This window comes from Biomphalaria glabrata, chromosome 9 (genome assembly GCF_947242115.1).
Source record: "Biomphalaria glabrata chromosome 9, xgBioGlab47.1, whole genome shotgun sequence".
In the NCBI taxonomy this organism is placed as follows: Eukaryota; Metazoa; Mollusca; class Gastropoda; family Planorbidae; genus Biomphalaria; species Biomphalaria glabrata.
The window spans coordinates 44,512,888-44,530,074 of record NC_074719.1 but is presented as its reverse complement, the minus strand read 5'-3'; the positions used below and the strand labels follow the sequence as shown (position 1 = coordinate 44,530,074).

The following is a 17,187-nucleotide window of genomic DNA, read 5'->3' as shown; positions in this document are numbered from 1 at the left end:
CCCGACTTGGGCAGAGTTGTGTTTACTGAGCGCTTAAAGGCAGCAAGGAAAACCTTCTCCTAGATACCCCCCCCCCTTCCCAAATGAGAATGGACCATAGCACTTTAAGCATGCTATAAGCATGAAAGTAGAGCTATATAAAAGCTATAACATCTGGTGAACTATATATGAAAGCTATAATATCTGGTGAACTATTTCAAAGCATTGTGTCTATCTAAATGTTCATTGTATTTTCCAGAAACTCCATGATCTGAACAACCTTCATGCAGAGATGGCAGTAATATCAGCATTACAAAGTGCGGCTATTTTTAGACTATCACACACATGGATGGTGAGTACTGCTTTTTGTTTTGTTTCACTGTCTGGTCAAGAGTTTGAAACATTTCAAATCAAGTGTTCACTTTAATCCATGCCTGGAAAAAAAAATGTGTTTTGGCTTTGGATATCTGTATGTGGTTTTGATAAGTACAGTAAGAGCAAGTGTTTGTTTAAAACATTTTTCTTAATAGAAATATTGAAATTGATGAACAAAAAATGAAACACTTAAAGAACATTATGTTTTAATGTGGGTAGTCTCAGCTGTTGAGGATAGGGAACCAGGTGGGTGTCACCTCTGTGAACTGAACGTACTTTACTGAAGATCAGCATGACATGGTGTTATACCTCTGTATGTTTCTGTTCACCTGTTTCATAAAACAGATTTTTTTTTGTTTGTTTGCTTGTCAGACTGCATCAGTGATCTTTCCTTTTTCTTTTTTAAAACAAACTTAAACAATGTTATTGCTTGTTTTGTTTTCATTTTGTTTAGGAGTTTTTTGTTTTTATGTTACACACACACATACACAAACTAATTTATTCCCTTTTTTAAGTCTTTTCAATAGATTTCTTTTTTTTTTTAATATTTTACTTTTCGTTGGTTAGAAAATTGTGCCAGGTCAAACTAGATTTTACGCTCCCTACTCTTCAAGTTTATGACTGTACTCTGCTGTTAGACAAATGGAAGTTCAGATTAGAGATTATTATTTTCAATGGTGTGGACTTGAAGGTTATTCTCATTTTATTTCTCCTTTAAAGAGAATGAGCCATCCTTGTTAACTAGACTGATTGTGTAACACACACACACACAAAATGTGCTCTTCCAGTAGTTAGCATTCCTCCCTTTCACTTTACTTTCTTAAGGAGTTCTTTCACAGTGTTCCTTTCTATCGTCTCCTTTATTCCACTGGGCTCTCTTGCCATTCCTTGACCAGGTAAATGTCAAATTGAACAGGTTATTTGTATTTCTTCACATGCCAGATTGGTTTGAAAGGGAATAAGTTGAATGTTTGAATACATGGTTATGAACCAGTAAGTGTTCCAATGAGTAGTTGAGAATGGATTTAGTTTAAATTTGATCTTATTAACAGTAAGTTTAAAGAGACAAAAATTGAGAAAAAAAAGAGTTGGGAATGCAGTGCAGACCTTACAGAAGTAAAGTGAAAATATCTTCTTTCTTCATTTCTTTCACTGTTTCCATATGAGGCTCGGTTTTGTCAGATGATTTATTGGGGGGGGGGGGCCTTTAAATAGTCCCCAGTCTCTAAAGGTTTGAGCCTCACTGGTCTACATTGTTTTATAAAGTTTTACATTCTCTAGCTGTGAGGGTTTTCTGTTAATTGTATCCTAAATAGTCTGGTTTATCTCATTATCAACATTTCGTGCAGCATGATGACCTGATTTATTTGTTGATTGAACTTGTCACGCTTCATTGAACACTGTTTGTTCTTTATCTCTCTCTCTCTCTCTCTCAATGACATCTTTTGGTTTGGGTGGAATCCTTTGTTGTAAGAATTTTTCAAAATATTTTATGTGTACTGTTGACTAACTTGTTAATGTAAGTTATATTTATTTGACTCTTTTTATATCAGATGTTGTCCAAGAAAGACAAGAGTACCTACGAAAGAATGGCTGACTTGTTTTCTGAAAACAGCAACAGACAAAAGTTACGAGACTACATGGAGAATGTCCGCCTGCCTTGTATTCCATATTTAGGTCAGTGCTTGGTCACCAATCTTCCAGTTCACCCAGTTTTCAGTTGATATTTTATGTAAAGTATATAGCCTAGTGGTAAAGTAATTAGTGGTTGAACTAAGAGCCTGACGTTCGTCTGGTCCTAGAGACATCTGTCAGGGTCCACAGATAATGCTAAAACTTATCAGCCATCGCCCTATAGAAATAAAAAAATCTACAGGCTCTTAAACTGGTGGTGACCTCAATCTCCTTTTGTAGATTAAACCCTAGTAGAAGTAATTGATGGTATTTGTTGAGACTATGAGATCTCTGAAGTGACCCAGCTATGACTTGAACCAGTCTTTAGAATGGGGAGAATGAATCTTGTTTAACTAGACACTTTACTTGTGACCTCATTTTTATCTGCCCTGTAGACTTCTAAAATTGTACTTTTATAATAGACATAAATATTGGGTGTCTAGGCTCAGCTGATTTTAACATTGCGTGTGATGTTGTGTGTTTACAGGTCTGTACTTGACTGATCTCATCTACATTGATGTTGCTCACCCTCACTCTGGAGGATTGGAAAGTCAGCCAAGGAGGGTACAGATGAATAACATTCTGAGAGTCATTGCTGATTTTCAACAGTCTGAATACGGAGGTACATTTTGTAAACCGAATCGTTTCAACTTACATCTCATCTGTACATTCAAATTATCTTAATTTTGGTCATTATCTTATCATATAAATTACAGGCATTTCTTTAAAACAGAAGATAAAAATTGTTAGCATTATTAACAGATAGATTTCTCTCGTAGTCATGCTGTCATATTTTTATTCTTCCAACTGTTTAGAGAACTACACAGTATTAGAGCATATCCAAAACTACTTGAAGTCTGTCAGATACATTGAAGAACTGCAGAAATTTGTAGAGGATGACAACTACAAGTGAGTGATTCTGTTGTTTGGTTTTTATCAATTCTTTTAAGAGCTTGATGTTAAGTTGAAATTTTGTTGTTGGTACATCTTCATCTTTGTTTACCTTGACATACCTGTCTTCTTGTCTCTGTTGTTGGCACCTCTTTATCATCCATATGTCTCTGGACACTTGTCAGCCAAAAGGCAGCTGACCCAAAGGGAGATCAGAATGGAGGGATGTGTTAAAGCATGCCACAGCCCTCCATGGGTTGTAGCACCTCTGGGATGGATGGATGTCCCAGGAGATTTGTGAACTTTCTGAGCAATCTTACAATGTCTATTTCATCAAACTGTCTCTGGACACTTGTCGGATTTCTGAGCAGTCTTACAATGTCTATTTCATCAAACTGTCTCTGGACACTTGTTGGATTTCTGAGCAGTCTTACAATGTCTATTTCATCAAACTGTCTCTGGACACTTGTCGGATTTCTGAGCAGTCTTACAATGTCTATTTCATCAAACTGTCTCTGGACACTTGTCGGATTTCTGAGCAGTCTTACAATGTCTATTTCATCAAACTGTCTCTGGACACTTGTCGGATTTCTGAGCAGTCTTACAATGTCTATTTCATCAAACTGTCTCTGGACACTTGTCGGATTTCTGACCAGTCTTACAATGTCTATTTCATCAAACTGTCTCTGGACACTTGTCGGATTTCTGAGCAGTCTTACAATGTCTATTTCATCAAACTGTCTCTGGACACTTGTCGGATTTCTGACCAGTCTTACAATGTCTATTTCATCAAACTGTCTCTGGACACTTGTCGGATTTCTGAGCAGTCTTACAATGTCTATTTCATCAAACTGTCTCTGGACACTTGTCAACTTTCTGAGCAGTCTTACAATGTCTACTTCACAGTTTAACACAGTTATAAATCTTTTGTTTCTATCTCCAGACATTATTCTAAATCATTGCTTCCATATTATTTAAACTTTAAAATTCTCTTCAATAGAGTGTATCACATATTTTGTTATATTTGTCTTTGTAGATTGTCTCTCAAGCTGGAACCTCCTGGCACAGCATCGTCCTCCTCTTCCAGGGAGGATGTCAACACCTACCCCCCTCCGTCCCCACACTCAGAGCCCAGGAATCAGCTGAGTGTTGCCAGAGTGTCAGCAGCCACACACCGGAAGTCTAGAAGTCTTAGTGCAAAGTAAGATCCTGTTTGTTTCTGTATTTAAGCTTGGATCTATTTTTATGTTTGTTGAAAGGCTCACTAGAATGTGCTAATACATTCTATCACTTTGCTTAATCATTAATTCATTGCCTACTCTGTTTTGTCTGCAGTTTTATGTCCTGTACACACCCACAAGCAGAAAAGTCCAACAGTCTGCCCAGTAGAGCCACTGCCCCATATATCCAGGGCATTCGACATTTACTGGACGACAGTGTCCTGGAGGAATCTCCCTGTGCGTCCAGTGAAGGGTCAGTTTGCAGCAAGCTTCAGACAGGTAAGTGTCATTTATCCTGTGAATTGTTGTTTTTTTTACTAAAAAAAAAAAATTAACCAGTTAGTTAATTAACTATTGGTAATGATTTTGTTTGGTATCTTGAACAAAGAAAAAAAATTTTTACTTGACTGAGGTGATGGTATAAGCTGAACCCTTTAAAGGTTGTCGTTTTAAAGTAAGTTTGAAACAAAAATACTATACAATCTTCTATTTTCATACACACCTCACTAGCAGAGTGGTTAGAATGTTGGCTTGAGTTTGAATTCAGGTCTTTTTCTCCTTTTCTAAAAAGCGAATACGGTAAAATTCACCCAGATCTCCCATTCTTTCTCCCCCACCCTCCATTTTACCAACTAGTCCAGGATCATAGCATAGTGAGAAAGCTAAAAGCATGAAATAGTGCTAAGCAAAAACAACTGGTAAAAATATTTCTAATCACACAGATTTGTTGTTGGTCTAGCTCTATTACAAATTAAATGACATGACTAATCTGAACTAATTGATACAACTACACATCATATAAGTTGTTGTTTTTTTTAAGTATTTTTGTTTTGTTTTGTGTTTAGAAAACAGAGAAATGATGGAATCAACCTCTAGTGACCAGGAATCCTTCTGGCCTGCTCTGTCCAAGTAAGTTAACAGCTAGACAGTTTTTAGTTGTGATCATATCCTAGTGAAGTCATATTTTTTTGTTATTTAGCATCATTTAGTTTTTTGTTTGTTGCTGCAATAAAAGTTGAGATCTCTGCTAATAACATTATATCTTCTTCTTTTTTTTAATACCAAGTTTCTTGTAAAGTGATCATGTAGTGATTAAGTTATCATGTAATGATTAAGTTAACATGGTTGATGAGTCAAAAATAATTTTGATTTATGCATCTATTTGTGTCTTCAGCAGTTTTTCTCGTCGAGAGTCCGAAGATGACCAGTTGCCGGCCAGTAAAGATCAGAGTTTTACATGTCAGGGATGTCTGAAGAGAAAAACTTTAATCAAGGAGGGGAAGAAACCAACAGTGAGTTAGGGTTAGGGTTGCGGTTAGGATGTATGCATGGGCATTATGGCCAGTCTCTGCTAGATTGATTTGTTCTTTTTATGGTAACAATCAATGCTGGCACACTTAACTGTACTGTAATGTTATTTTCTTTTCTGTCTGCAGGTGTCCTCATGGTCCAGGTACTGGGTGGCCTTATGGGGATCAAACCTTTTATTTTACCCAGCTAAAACATTACGAGGCTCAGATCGTTCTAATGTAAGATTTCTTTTTTTTTTTCTTCTATTTTTTCGTATTTATATGATTGAATCAAATGAACCAATCAAAAGCTAGAACGAAATTCTTGATTTTAGGTGTTTGGTTAATCATTTAATAGCATTAAGTAGACTTGGTGTTTTGCATGTGTTTTAGTTTTTCTGCGTAATTTACCTTGTTGTCTTTGTATTTCAGTTTAAATCTAATCCACATAAAATGACCTCCATATTGGGGTGGATGGTGATCATGGGAGATAATCCACTTCAGCCTGATGCATTCCAGCTCACAGACCCTGTCAAAGGTACGCTCCCTTGTATATGTTTGTAAAATCTTATGCGATTCTCCCTACACCTTATTTGGTTTTTAAATTTAAACTCTTCATTGTTTGAACTTAATAGACAGTAGGCATTATTGGCCATGGATAGGAAGACTAACTTACTTATATATAACTTACTTAGACTTACTTTAGGAAGACTAAAGAAAAACTCAAAGAAAATACCCCAAAAAAAAAGTTAACTTGCAAGCTCTCCAGCAGAATATATAATAACATCATTACCTTACACAATTATTTTTTTTTTAATTTTGTATGTGATAAATTGGGATGAAATTTTAATGAAAGAGAAGCAGTTAATGCAGCAATGTGGGGGCACCACACATGATCCATCAACCATATCTCCCCATTCCTCTTTTTTCAGGATTAGGGACTTTCATTCCTTCATGTTGTCCTCCAAGTTGTTTCCTTTGTCTGCCTTTTCTTTTCACTCTACTGGTCCCTGCTGAAAAGTCTTTGAAAGCTCTAAGGATCTCATTATATGCCCATTCAGTCTTAACTTGGCATCTTTTGGCAGGGGGTCAGAAGGTCATTATAAGGCCCAATAGCTGTTGTCATTCAGATTTCCTTTTTGTTACCTAGAAATTATCTGTAACATTTGTATTCCGTGACTTTGCTATGTTATGATGTTGTGCTATGTTATGATGTTGCTATTGTTTTGATGTGACACATTGGATGTTTCTACTTTTGCCAATATTGATAGAATGAAACGCCTCCTCCTCAGGTAATGTGTACAAGTTCCGTGCAGGTACCCAGTGTAATGCGCTCCAGTGGTGCAGGTATCTCAATGAAGCCACTAAGAGAGGCACACAAAAGGTAAGTTTCAAACATTCCCTGTGACTCAATTCTACACATCTAAACATCACATCTAAACATCACATCTAAACATCACATCTCAGATTAGCAAAGCTGCTGACACCATTCCTTTAGTAAGTTTTCTAATGTATTTAAGGGTAAAAAAAAAAACTTATTTTATTCAAATTCTAGAAATGTTAACATGGATTTAAATATATTCTTGAAAGAGTCCAGATAATGCTTTTAATGACTTTGTTTTTACAATAAAAATAAAACTACAAGCTTATTATTGTAAGTAGAAAGAATTAATATTGTTTATTGGAGCAATGCTACAAGTAGCATGGCGAGGTACCCCATTGGCCTGGGTTAAGAATATAAACTCGCCCTCCCACACCTTAAAAACTTGGGTTGGATTTGGTTCCAGAATGGTCATGGGAAGAAATGCAGTGAAACCCTTCAGGCCATGGTTGCTAAGCTACTGTCTCTTATTGAGTTTGGGCAGTAAATAAGATCATGATATAGTGCCCTATATTTTTGTTTCTCCTACCCCTCAGGCTGTCTTCTTCTTCTAGCTAGGGCACGACATGGCCTGAATTCTGCCAATGTGCCTAAAAACCAAAATATCAAATATCTTCTAGCCAGCTTTCTGCTGCTGAGCTGTGAGCTAGGCTGGGTGCTTCCTCAGGCATTTTTATATACACTGTTTAAAGATCAAAGTATATGTCATGAAATAAACTTGAATATAATTACCTTTGTTCTTTATTTGATGGTTGACCTTTTTTTTTTAATATATATCTGTTTCAGCCTGTAAATTTGATGTCGTTTGATTGAAGATCTCTGAGAAATGAACCATTGAGAAACCTGCACCAACTTGAGCGTGTGACATGTGCAAGTCTACTCATCACCTGCACCACCGTCACCTCCTGACTTGCCCCAGACATCATTTTATTTTTGTCTCTGTCTTGTTCAGCGGGCCTGAACACATCAGAATCCATTCATCCTTCTTGGGGGCAAAGGGAAACAATTTAGCTTCAACCTCTTGACAAGGGCACATAACTCTAGTCCGCGGGATAAATTATCTGGAATCAGACACACACTGAGATGGCCAGCCTTGCATGGCCTGTAATGAATGTTGCTTGCACTGAGAATATGAAAGCCATTGTTTGCATTGAAGGCCATTGATTCCACACACACACAAAAAGATTGTGAAACTAGTTTTATAGAAGAAGGAGCATCACAGCTGGAGTGGACATTTGTTTTAACTTTAGGACTTTGTTTTTTGTCTGTTTTTACAAGGACAGTCTTCTGAAAACACATTTTTAAACCAAATTTTAAACTAGACATTATGTCAATGCGAAGACTTGAGTTGTTTCAACAAATGGAGAACTGTGGAATGATGGGATGTCGTCTGCTACACTTTTCATTGGCAGATTTCAGAGTTGTTGTTTTTCCCCATGACCTGAAAATTCTTGTATTTCCCCCCCGGTCAGTACCATGTAATACTCCACACTGCCCACCCACTTATGTCAATTTGTATTGTCAGTTGGGACATTCTGGTAACTGCAGTGCATCCTACATTCTGATCTAAATAAACAATTTAATGACTTGACTCGTTGTAACGGAGAAATGCTGATACCTGAGAGCATCATTTCCATTATCTTGAGACTGCTCCAGTACATCAACTAGGCCAGTGTTATTTCAACTAGTCTCTACCCTACTCAAATTTGTAATCCTCTTGTCTATTGCATTATGTACAAATTTGTTGATAATAAAAAAAAATTTCTCACTTTTGTGCCAAATTTATAAATTGAAATGTGTAGATACATCGACATCTTTTTTTCAAAAACTATAAATACGATTTGGAGTTAAGTTTTTAAACTCAAAAGCAGCACTTGGAACTGTTTTTGTGGAGAAGAAAAAAGAAAAGCTGACTTAACTCGACACAATTTTTTTCCAAAAACTTTTTTATATCTCTAGGGCTAAAAAAGGAAACGTCTTCTCTCTGAGCCTCTGTATCTCAAACTTCATGGCACAACTTTTATTTCTTAACTTCCAGAAGATCAGTAGGATTTGTTTCAATTCTGAGTTTCATTATTTGTTGTCTTTTTTTTTTTTTAAACTATTTGCGTCTTCCAAAAAAACTTGTGTTTTTAATGTTGTTATAACTCAAGCCTCAATTCTTCCTTGACTCAATCTGATTTGTGCTCCATAGCTTTGCTGAAGATTCAGAGCTAAGGTGTGGATTATTACAGTGGAATGTCCACCATATGGATTTGATTTATTAGTAACGTGATGATTCCACTGAACATTGTCAGGCTATTCAACTGTAGCTGGATACACAATACTTGTGAATGATTTTATTCAGTATAGAGTTTTACCTTGTAAAATAACCGAAGTGTTGTTTTCATTAGAAAAATATATATTTTTTTAGAAGGAGATTAAAAAAAAAGGATTTTTTAACATCACTAAATGTAGTTTATGTGAACTAAGATGTGATATGGTGTAATGAGACGTCAGTGTCTGGTGTTTTGTATGCTGTATTTACTAAATCTATATTTGGAGTTTGTAGCTCCAAACTCTGGGCCTATGCAATATGTTGTCTCCCCTGATAACCTTGACCTACGAGTGTGCTATATAACAGGAGAGACAGAAAATAACATGCACAGCATAAAGGGTTCTTCCTGTTTTTAGAAATCATGGACAACTCTGTGTCAGTCAGCTGAAGAAGTAAGCAGCAAGACTTTTACCATTGACAAGAAAGTTCCCAACTGAATTGTCAAGTACTGTGTGCCATGTGAATGGTGATGCAGTAAAACTCTCTGTATGATACTGCAGCCACGTGGGACAGCGGTATATCTCATCATGTAGTCCAAATAAAATGTTGACAGTTGCGTTGTGACATGAATAGAATTTCAATTCAGCTTGAGGTTGTGTCTTCGTCATCCCGTCTGGTGTGACAAACGACTTGCCTGTGTCCAGCTTCGTCAAAAGGGCAGACGCTCACTGAGAAAAAAATCTGTAAATATGAATGCCCTTTTTTAAGACATCCTGACCAGGCAAGACAAACCTATTTATAGACAAATATAAGATAAGATAGACAAACAATATAAACCCATCAATAAGAAAGTGTATTTTCATAACAGCAAGAAAGATAACTGTGAAATAAGCTACATTTTAATTCATCTTTCCAACTAGCAGCCAACACAGAAACATAACATCCTGTCTAGATTTGTATAGTTTCTAACAGTTTCTCCCCACTCAAAACTAAATGATTTATTTACAAAGCATGTTTGAGATTGTTAAAAAAACAATATATATGAAACACTAATGCAGTTTTATTTTGTGTATACTATTGAAAACGAAACCAAAAAAAAGTATATCCTATGGTGTAAGTCACTATATTCTAACTCCTCTATATTAGACTTGTATATACTGTATACCGTCTACACAGTAGTCAGAATGTTGAGTATCTTAGTTTTGATTGTATATAATTATTTGAACTTACTTTAGTTGTTTTTTTTTTATATGTGCAATAAACATTAGAGAAGATATGGAAAAGGCAGAGTAGCTGCAAATTGGAACTGAAACTATAAGGACATTGGCACTATGTCAATGAAATGACATTTATTTTACTTGTAATGTATTTATGCATCAATTATAGTGATGTATTTCTGAACTAGATTTCTTGATCTAGTTCACGGCTAATGTCACATCAGCCAATTTTATTCATAAGAATTAAAACATTTGAAATTATATTTGTTTAATAGGTGAAGAAGATTAGAATAACTATTGTACACTAAAAGGATTATATATTATTCTCTTCATAAACGTAAGACTAAAGTCTTTATGCTAAAGATGTACTAATAGTCACTTGTATGTAAAATCACTGAATCAATTACTCAGCACTTGTAATAGTTTTAATGATTATTTTCAACCCAGCACTTTCATTGTTATAGGTGTAAAAACAACTTTTTGAACCATTTTGTTTTTCTTTGTACATAAAATAAACTCTTCAGAGAATTTCAGAGGAAACAAAAACAAGCTTGAAAACTTTCACACTAAAAATGTCAGGAATAATTCAAATAGAATTCGACTTGTTTTAAAAATTCCTCCACTCAATAGTATCATAAGATTAAATAAAAACAAAGGTTGTGTAAGTTTTGTAACTCTTGCAAGCCGAACTTTGACAGTTTAAAGTATTAATGAACCGCGTCAAAGCTTTTAGCTAGTATTTAATGGGCTAGGTATTTGAGCATTGTATTTCACCACAGAACCGTAAGGCTAAGACATTGACAGTATCCTGCACTGCAATTTGACATACAACCAAGTTGTACAGATCTAGTCCTACCAGTAACTAGCACTGTGTGTGCCCTAGGTCCTAAACTAGGACATTTAAGGACAACAATGCTGTGATTCAATCATTATTGAAAGTCTTCAAATGAAACTTTTTTTTTTTTGTTCGAAACCCCAATGAATGACTTTGTTCCAGGTTCTATCTTGTGATGTGGACCTATGTTGATACATTACTCATTGCTATACACAGCTTGTATTATGACACAGCAAGGTCAAGGTTTATGTATTTGGCATTGTTTTAAACTGCTGCTTAGTTTGTTGAAGTTGTATATATTTTCACTGCATTACTTTGGTGTTGTGGCTCCTCCTTGTGTAAAGCCGGCACTGTTTTATTCTTTTTTTATTTTCAAGAGAATATAAATGTGTGGCCTGGCTGCTTGAAGTATTGTAGCCCAGGCCTTAGTCTATTTGTCAGCTTAGTCAATGTTGCCCGTGTAAAGTTAATAGGTGTCAACATAATGAGATACAATTTGGGACAAAATCATTGTATCTTTTAACTCATAAGAGTCCAGTGCATTCCATTCTGTGACTTTTGTTTTGATTGGATTAAAAACAACAAACTACTAGCTACTGAAACATGATTCGCATTCATTTTGAAAGACATTTTGTTCTTATAATCATTTCATTTTTCTTTGGAATGTTACGATTACCTGGCAAGTCTGATGTCTAGCACTGCGTTGATAGGGAAGTAACTCCATAAAAACTTCATTGAAAGGGAAGTGACTCAGATTTTCACATGGTGTTGAAGAATTATTATTATTATTTTTTAAAATAGGGATTTCAGGTCATTCCTGATTACAGCGAAGTCTAATAGCCACAACCGCCAGGGCAAGTAGAATGGATTCCCTGTTCTGGGCATATCACATTTTTGACAAAAACTTTTTTCAAATTATTTAGTTGAAAAAAGGGGAAATGAATCCCTAATTTATAAACCCACATGTACGTTTTTATAATGCAAGTGGATGGTTCTAAGTCCCCGATCACCGACCCACATAAACCCAACTTCTAATGATGTTAAAACAAGCCACTTGATTGGTCATCCATCTTTATTACAGTACGTTATAGTGCTAGGCATCAGAACTGAACTCAGTCCACACCATACAATATGAAACATTTATGTTCATTGACTATAATTCTGTGTTTTGTTTCGTATTTGTTTATTCCTACATTTGAATGATAACTAATGACTTCTGCATGTATTTTGACCATGCACCTCCAAATGCAATATGCAGTTGATACAAATACTGATAATTAAAGAAATATTTATGAATAAAATTTGTTGTTGTTTTTTTATGGCAGATGTTTGTTAAGCATTTTAAAATTCATAAATACCTTGACATTTACCGATATCTAAACTTAAGATTACAAAATCAAATGCTTACTTTTATTTATTTTTTTTTACTTCTTTTATGTAGTGCATGGTCAGTGCAGTCTGGTCCAATCTCTTTTGTGGACTTGAGGGGGGGGGGGGCCTCCATGCTACCTTTACCATAACTGATGGTTTGGTATTCGAATTTGAGCCTCATTGATCATTGGTTAGTGTCACTCTGCCACACACCGATGCCAAGTATACAAATGATATCCGCCTCCACTCTAGAAAGTTCTTCGTGTTTCTTTAAGATATTAACTTGGATTACCGCATAAACCAATACAGGGGAAGGGGAGTGCTGGGTACAAACCTGATCGGTAAGACTTTTTCACACATACCCCCCCCCCTTCTCCCCAATAGATTCATGCTGTGTCTGAGTGGTTAGGTGCTTGGCTCCGAACCTAGGGACCTGGATTTGATTCTCGGTGAAGACTGGGCTTTTGACTTGACTTGAGTTGAGTTAACATCATCTACCCTATCAATCGCAAGGTCTGAAAGGGGACTTAACTATTTTGTTTCTATAGAACCATACGTTTTGTTACCGGTCGTTGACTTGTAGCACCAAACTGCTGGTAGACAACTAAACCGCTGTAGGTGTAATATATGTTAACTAATAAAACATCAAATAACTGGAATAACTTCCTTGTGAATAAACTAAAAAGAACTGTATTTATAATATAGACACAAAAATGAAGTTGATACAAAATAAATGTACTAGACTTGAGTCATACGGTAATATTTCTGAACAATAACACAACCTTTCAGTCTCACGTTCTGGAGTCGTCTGCCTTAACTAAGACCCAAAGTGACGACAACGCCACCTATGTTGCATCACCAATCGCTAACCTCTTCCCACCGTCACCATAGAAATACACACACACTTCATCACAATGCGGCACCCTTAGAGAGTTACTGTTCTTTATGCCTTATCGTCTGCTAGTGTTAGCTCCAGGGACGTGTACATCAGAATTCCCAAATTTTCTCAACCGCTTTCCGCCCTCGTTTTGAGCAACAGCCACACTGGCAGATCCGGGGGGGGGGGGGGGACGGACGAATTTTAATAAAGAAATCACACAATTTGTGCACAAATATATATATGTTGTACGCGCGTTTATGCATAGAATTAGGGTTTACTGGGGGTTAGGGTTTGGGAAAAAAATCGCCCCCCCCCCCACTCTAAAGTTCTGCATGCTAGTGAACAGCCATCTTATCTTATCTTATATAATACAGACGTTACTTCAAAAAAGAAGATGATTACGTCCTACGCGTCATGCATTCAGTCATGCATGTTAACCAATGACTTAAATTCTGCCAAGTCACTGGTTTTCCTGGCTAGCTCAGGCAACCCATTCCATGCTCTAATAGCACTAGGGAAGAAGGAGTATTTGTACAAATTTGTCCTAGCATATGGGAAGAGGAATGTGCCTTTATCTTTGGGTCTTTCTGAGTATTTTATTAAATTTTGTTTTTGTATTTGAAGATTATGGTTCAGTGTTTTATGTATGATTGCTACTTTACTTTTGAGCCTTCTGTCCTGAAGGCTTTCTAAATTTAGTGATTTTACAAAGGGGGTTACTCTAGTCAAACGTGATTATTCGTTTGTTATCAATCTCACTGCTCTATTGTGTGTCTGTTCCACTTTCTTAATGTTTTCTTGAGTTGAGGGGTCCCAAACGGAGGATGCATATTCTATTATTGGCCTAACCAAGGTTAAATAACATTTTAGTTTTTTGTTCTTATTTGATTTATAGAAATTTCTATAATAAACCCTTTAATAAGCCATTGTATAAACGGCTATATTTGGACCCTGCAGCTGACACGTAAAAATCAATGCACCTTAAATAATGGCTCTACAGCTCACTTAAGTTTGTCAATTAGTATTTTCCCGATTTTAAATAAGTTAAACTTACTCACCGCTCAGTTTTGTTGTGTTTTACACAATTCGGATGGTCCTTCAGAGTTGAAGATAATTACTTCCTAGTCCAAACCTCCCGCAGGACGACGGGGGATGGGAGCGAGCAGGGTTTGAGCCCTGGACCATCGATAAATCTGAACGACAGTCCAGCGCGCAAACCGCACGACCAGGCAGCCATTGGAATAGGCTTAAAGCTTATCCCTAGTTTGCCGAAAGATCAAAAACCTATTTGACACCAAAATGATCATCAAACGAAATGCACAGGAAAAAAAAAGGAATTTTCTTTATTTATCTATTTTAGATCTATACAAGATCTATAGCAATTATACATAAAAAACTGAACCATAATCTTCAAATACAAAAACAAAATTTAATAAAATTCTCAGAAAGACACAAAGATAAATACACATCCCTCGTCCCATATGCTAGGACAAATTTGTACAAATGCTTCTTCTTCCCTAGTGCTGTTAGAGCATGGAATGGGTTGCCTGAGCTAGCCAGGAAAACCAGTGACTTGGCAGAATTTAAGTCATTGGTTAACATGCATGACTGAATGCATGACTCGTAGGACGTAATCATCTTCTTTTTTGAAGTAACGTCTGTATTATATAAGATAAGATAAGATATACAGTTTACAACCTAATAACAGTATGTATTGATATAAGAAGTATGGTTGAATTAGTGCTTGTGTGTTAACCGGGCGTGCGGTGAGTGAGGGATAAAGTGCTTAACTTCCCTACTGAGAGCCTGGGTTCGATTCTTGAAGATTTGGGATTTTGAATTTCAGGATATTAGTGCGACCCTGAGTCGACAAAGCTTTAAGTGGTACCTGACTTTCATTGCTCCAAATTGGACCTGGCAGGGCCCCTGCAATTGACATATAGCATATCATCATAAATCATGGCTCTTATCACAGGCTTTTAACAGATGTAGTACTAAAAGGGTTAACATATTTAGCGATTCGTACGATATAGGTAAGTTTAATTAACTAACGCCATAAATATATTTCTAACGTTTAGAAAGAAATTCACGAACTCCTTAATTTTGATCTTGTTTTTGGAAATAGATCTAAAACATGTTCAGATACCATGCGCTTTTTTTTTAGGAACCCTACAGCGTATGTACAAACATTTTGCTTCATCTACGCATGATCTACGTAACAATGTACTGTTATTTAAAGCATGTGAAAGCTTTTTTTAAAACTACGATAAGAAACATGATGGGAATGTAGAAAGGAAAGTGTTTAAGCTGTAAGATTCCAAGCTGCAGAAATGTGTGATGCTTTAGAAGAACTAGCAGGAAGCACAGATGATGCTTTTAGGAAAATGTCTGAATTCTTAGTAAGCCAATCGAGAAACTATAGGTTTTTACTTGCACTATCCTTCTGGTACTCTTTGATGTTTCAAGTAAATTTTACTAACAAGGAACTTCAAAGTAGCATCATGGATAATTGGCGCAGGGGTGACGTCATTGGAAAAAAAAATGTGTGAGAGTTTAAAGACATACCGAGAGGCTTTGAGTCTGCTTTGACTGATGCCAATAAGCTTGCAAATGAGTTAAAAGTTGACCCCTTGTATCAACAGAAGCGCGTACGCAAGAATAAGAAAATTTGTGAATCTTCTCATGAACTTATTTCAGACCCCAAGACAGAATTTATAGAGAACTTTTTCAACCAAGTTGTTGACAAGACATTGTAATCTCTTCGATCAGGGTTTATACAGCTGAAGGAAAACACAAACTCTTTTTATTTCTGAATAATTTTCAGAATATGACAAAGGAAAATATCAGAACATGTTCAGCCGACTTGGAGATCGCTCTGACAGACATCTCAAAAGACATCGATGGATTGTGGATATACGCTTTCTGAAGAAATGGAGACAATAAAGCCAATACTCTTGCTCAGCAACAAAAGCCCAAGGAACTGTTTCTATATCTTGCTAGTAATGACAGGTCTACCACATTCCCTAATTTGTTCATCTCTTAAAGAATATTGATGACAATTCCAGTGACTGTCTCTTCTGGTGAAAGAAGTTTATCCAAACTTAAATTGATCAAAACCTTAGGTCAGTTGTTCACCAAGAACAATGGAACAATTTATCACTTGTATGTATTGAATCTCCTATAAGCAGAGACATCAATTTTCTAACAGACTTTGCTAAGAAGAAACCGCGGAAGGCACAGGTTTAAATTATTCTGTGTCATTATTTTATTAATGGTAACTGATCTTTTGGAAAAATAACCATGACTAGATGCATGACGCGTAGGACGTAATCATCTTCTTTTTGGAATAACGTCTGTATTATATAAGATAAGATGTACAACAATTGGCTTGTGAAGTTACGTGTTGAGTTGCTTCCTATTGCTTCTCAAAAAAAAATTTAAAGAGGGGCCTCGCAAAGCATCAATCAAATTAGGTCTCTCAATTCTTAAGTCCGGTCCTGGAGTTTACTTTACTGCCTTTTAAAATGTAGAGATGGATACTTAACTACCTATACCATAGTAGAGCAGCTTTAGAAGATACTTTATTTAGCCTCTGTATGTAATGTTGTAGGGAGGTTCTATTATTATTATTTGATAGGATATTTTTTTTTAAACAAAATCAAAATGTGAAGGTTTCCTAGGAGAGGGCCTAGTTGGCCTTGCGTTTAAGCGATTAAAAAATCAATCCTACTTAGCAGTCAGTCGACAGATGGAAGAACGTGCGTCACCTAGACCGTGACCCTGGACTCAGCTCAGATGCATTAGGATTTTTCCGATTC

General features: G+C 36.2%; 1 protein-coding gene across 14 annotated transcripts in view; it reads left to right on the top strand.

Annotated features, from left to right (window-relative positions):
* Positions 1–12,419, top strand: part of LOC106058359 (ras-specific guanine nucleotide-releasing factor RalGPS2-like) — a 194,897-nt gene extending 182,478 nt beyond the window's left edge. For 13 of the 14 annotated variants that reach the window (XM_056042393.1, XM_056042388.1, XM_056042396.1 and 10 more), the window contains 12 exons: positions 239–331; positions 1,908–2,031; positions 2,516–2,650; positions 2,844–2,937; positions 3,956–4,120; positions 4,255–4,418; positions 4,985–5,048; positions 5,314–5,431; positions 5,576–5,668; positions 5,861–5,966; positions 6,721–6,812; positions 7,596–12,419. In XM_056042393.1, the coding sequence (XP_055898368.1) occupies positions 239–331; positions 1,908–2,031; positions 2,516–2,650; positions 2,844–2,937; positions 3,956–4,120; positions 4,255–4,418; positions 4,985–5,048; positions 5,314–5,431; positions 5,576–5,668; positions 5,861–5,966; positions 6,721–6,812; positions 7,596–7,622 (1,275 nt within the window). In that variant the 3' untranslated portion in view covers positions 7,623–12,419. The remainder of the gene's footprint in view (positions 1–238; positions 332–1,907; positions 2,032–2,515; positions 2,651–2,843; positions 2,938–3,955; positions 4,121–4,254; positions 4,419–4,984; positions 5,049–5,313; positions 5,432–5,575; positions 5,669–5,860; positions 5,967–6,720; positions 6,813–7,595) is intronic. The other variant, XM_056042389.1, reaches the window with a different exon arrangement.
* Positions 12,420–17,187: the final 4,768 nt, after the last annotated feature.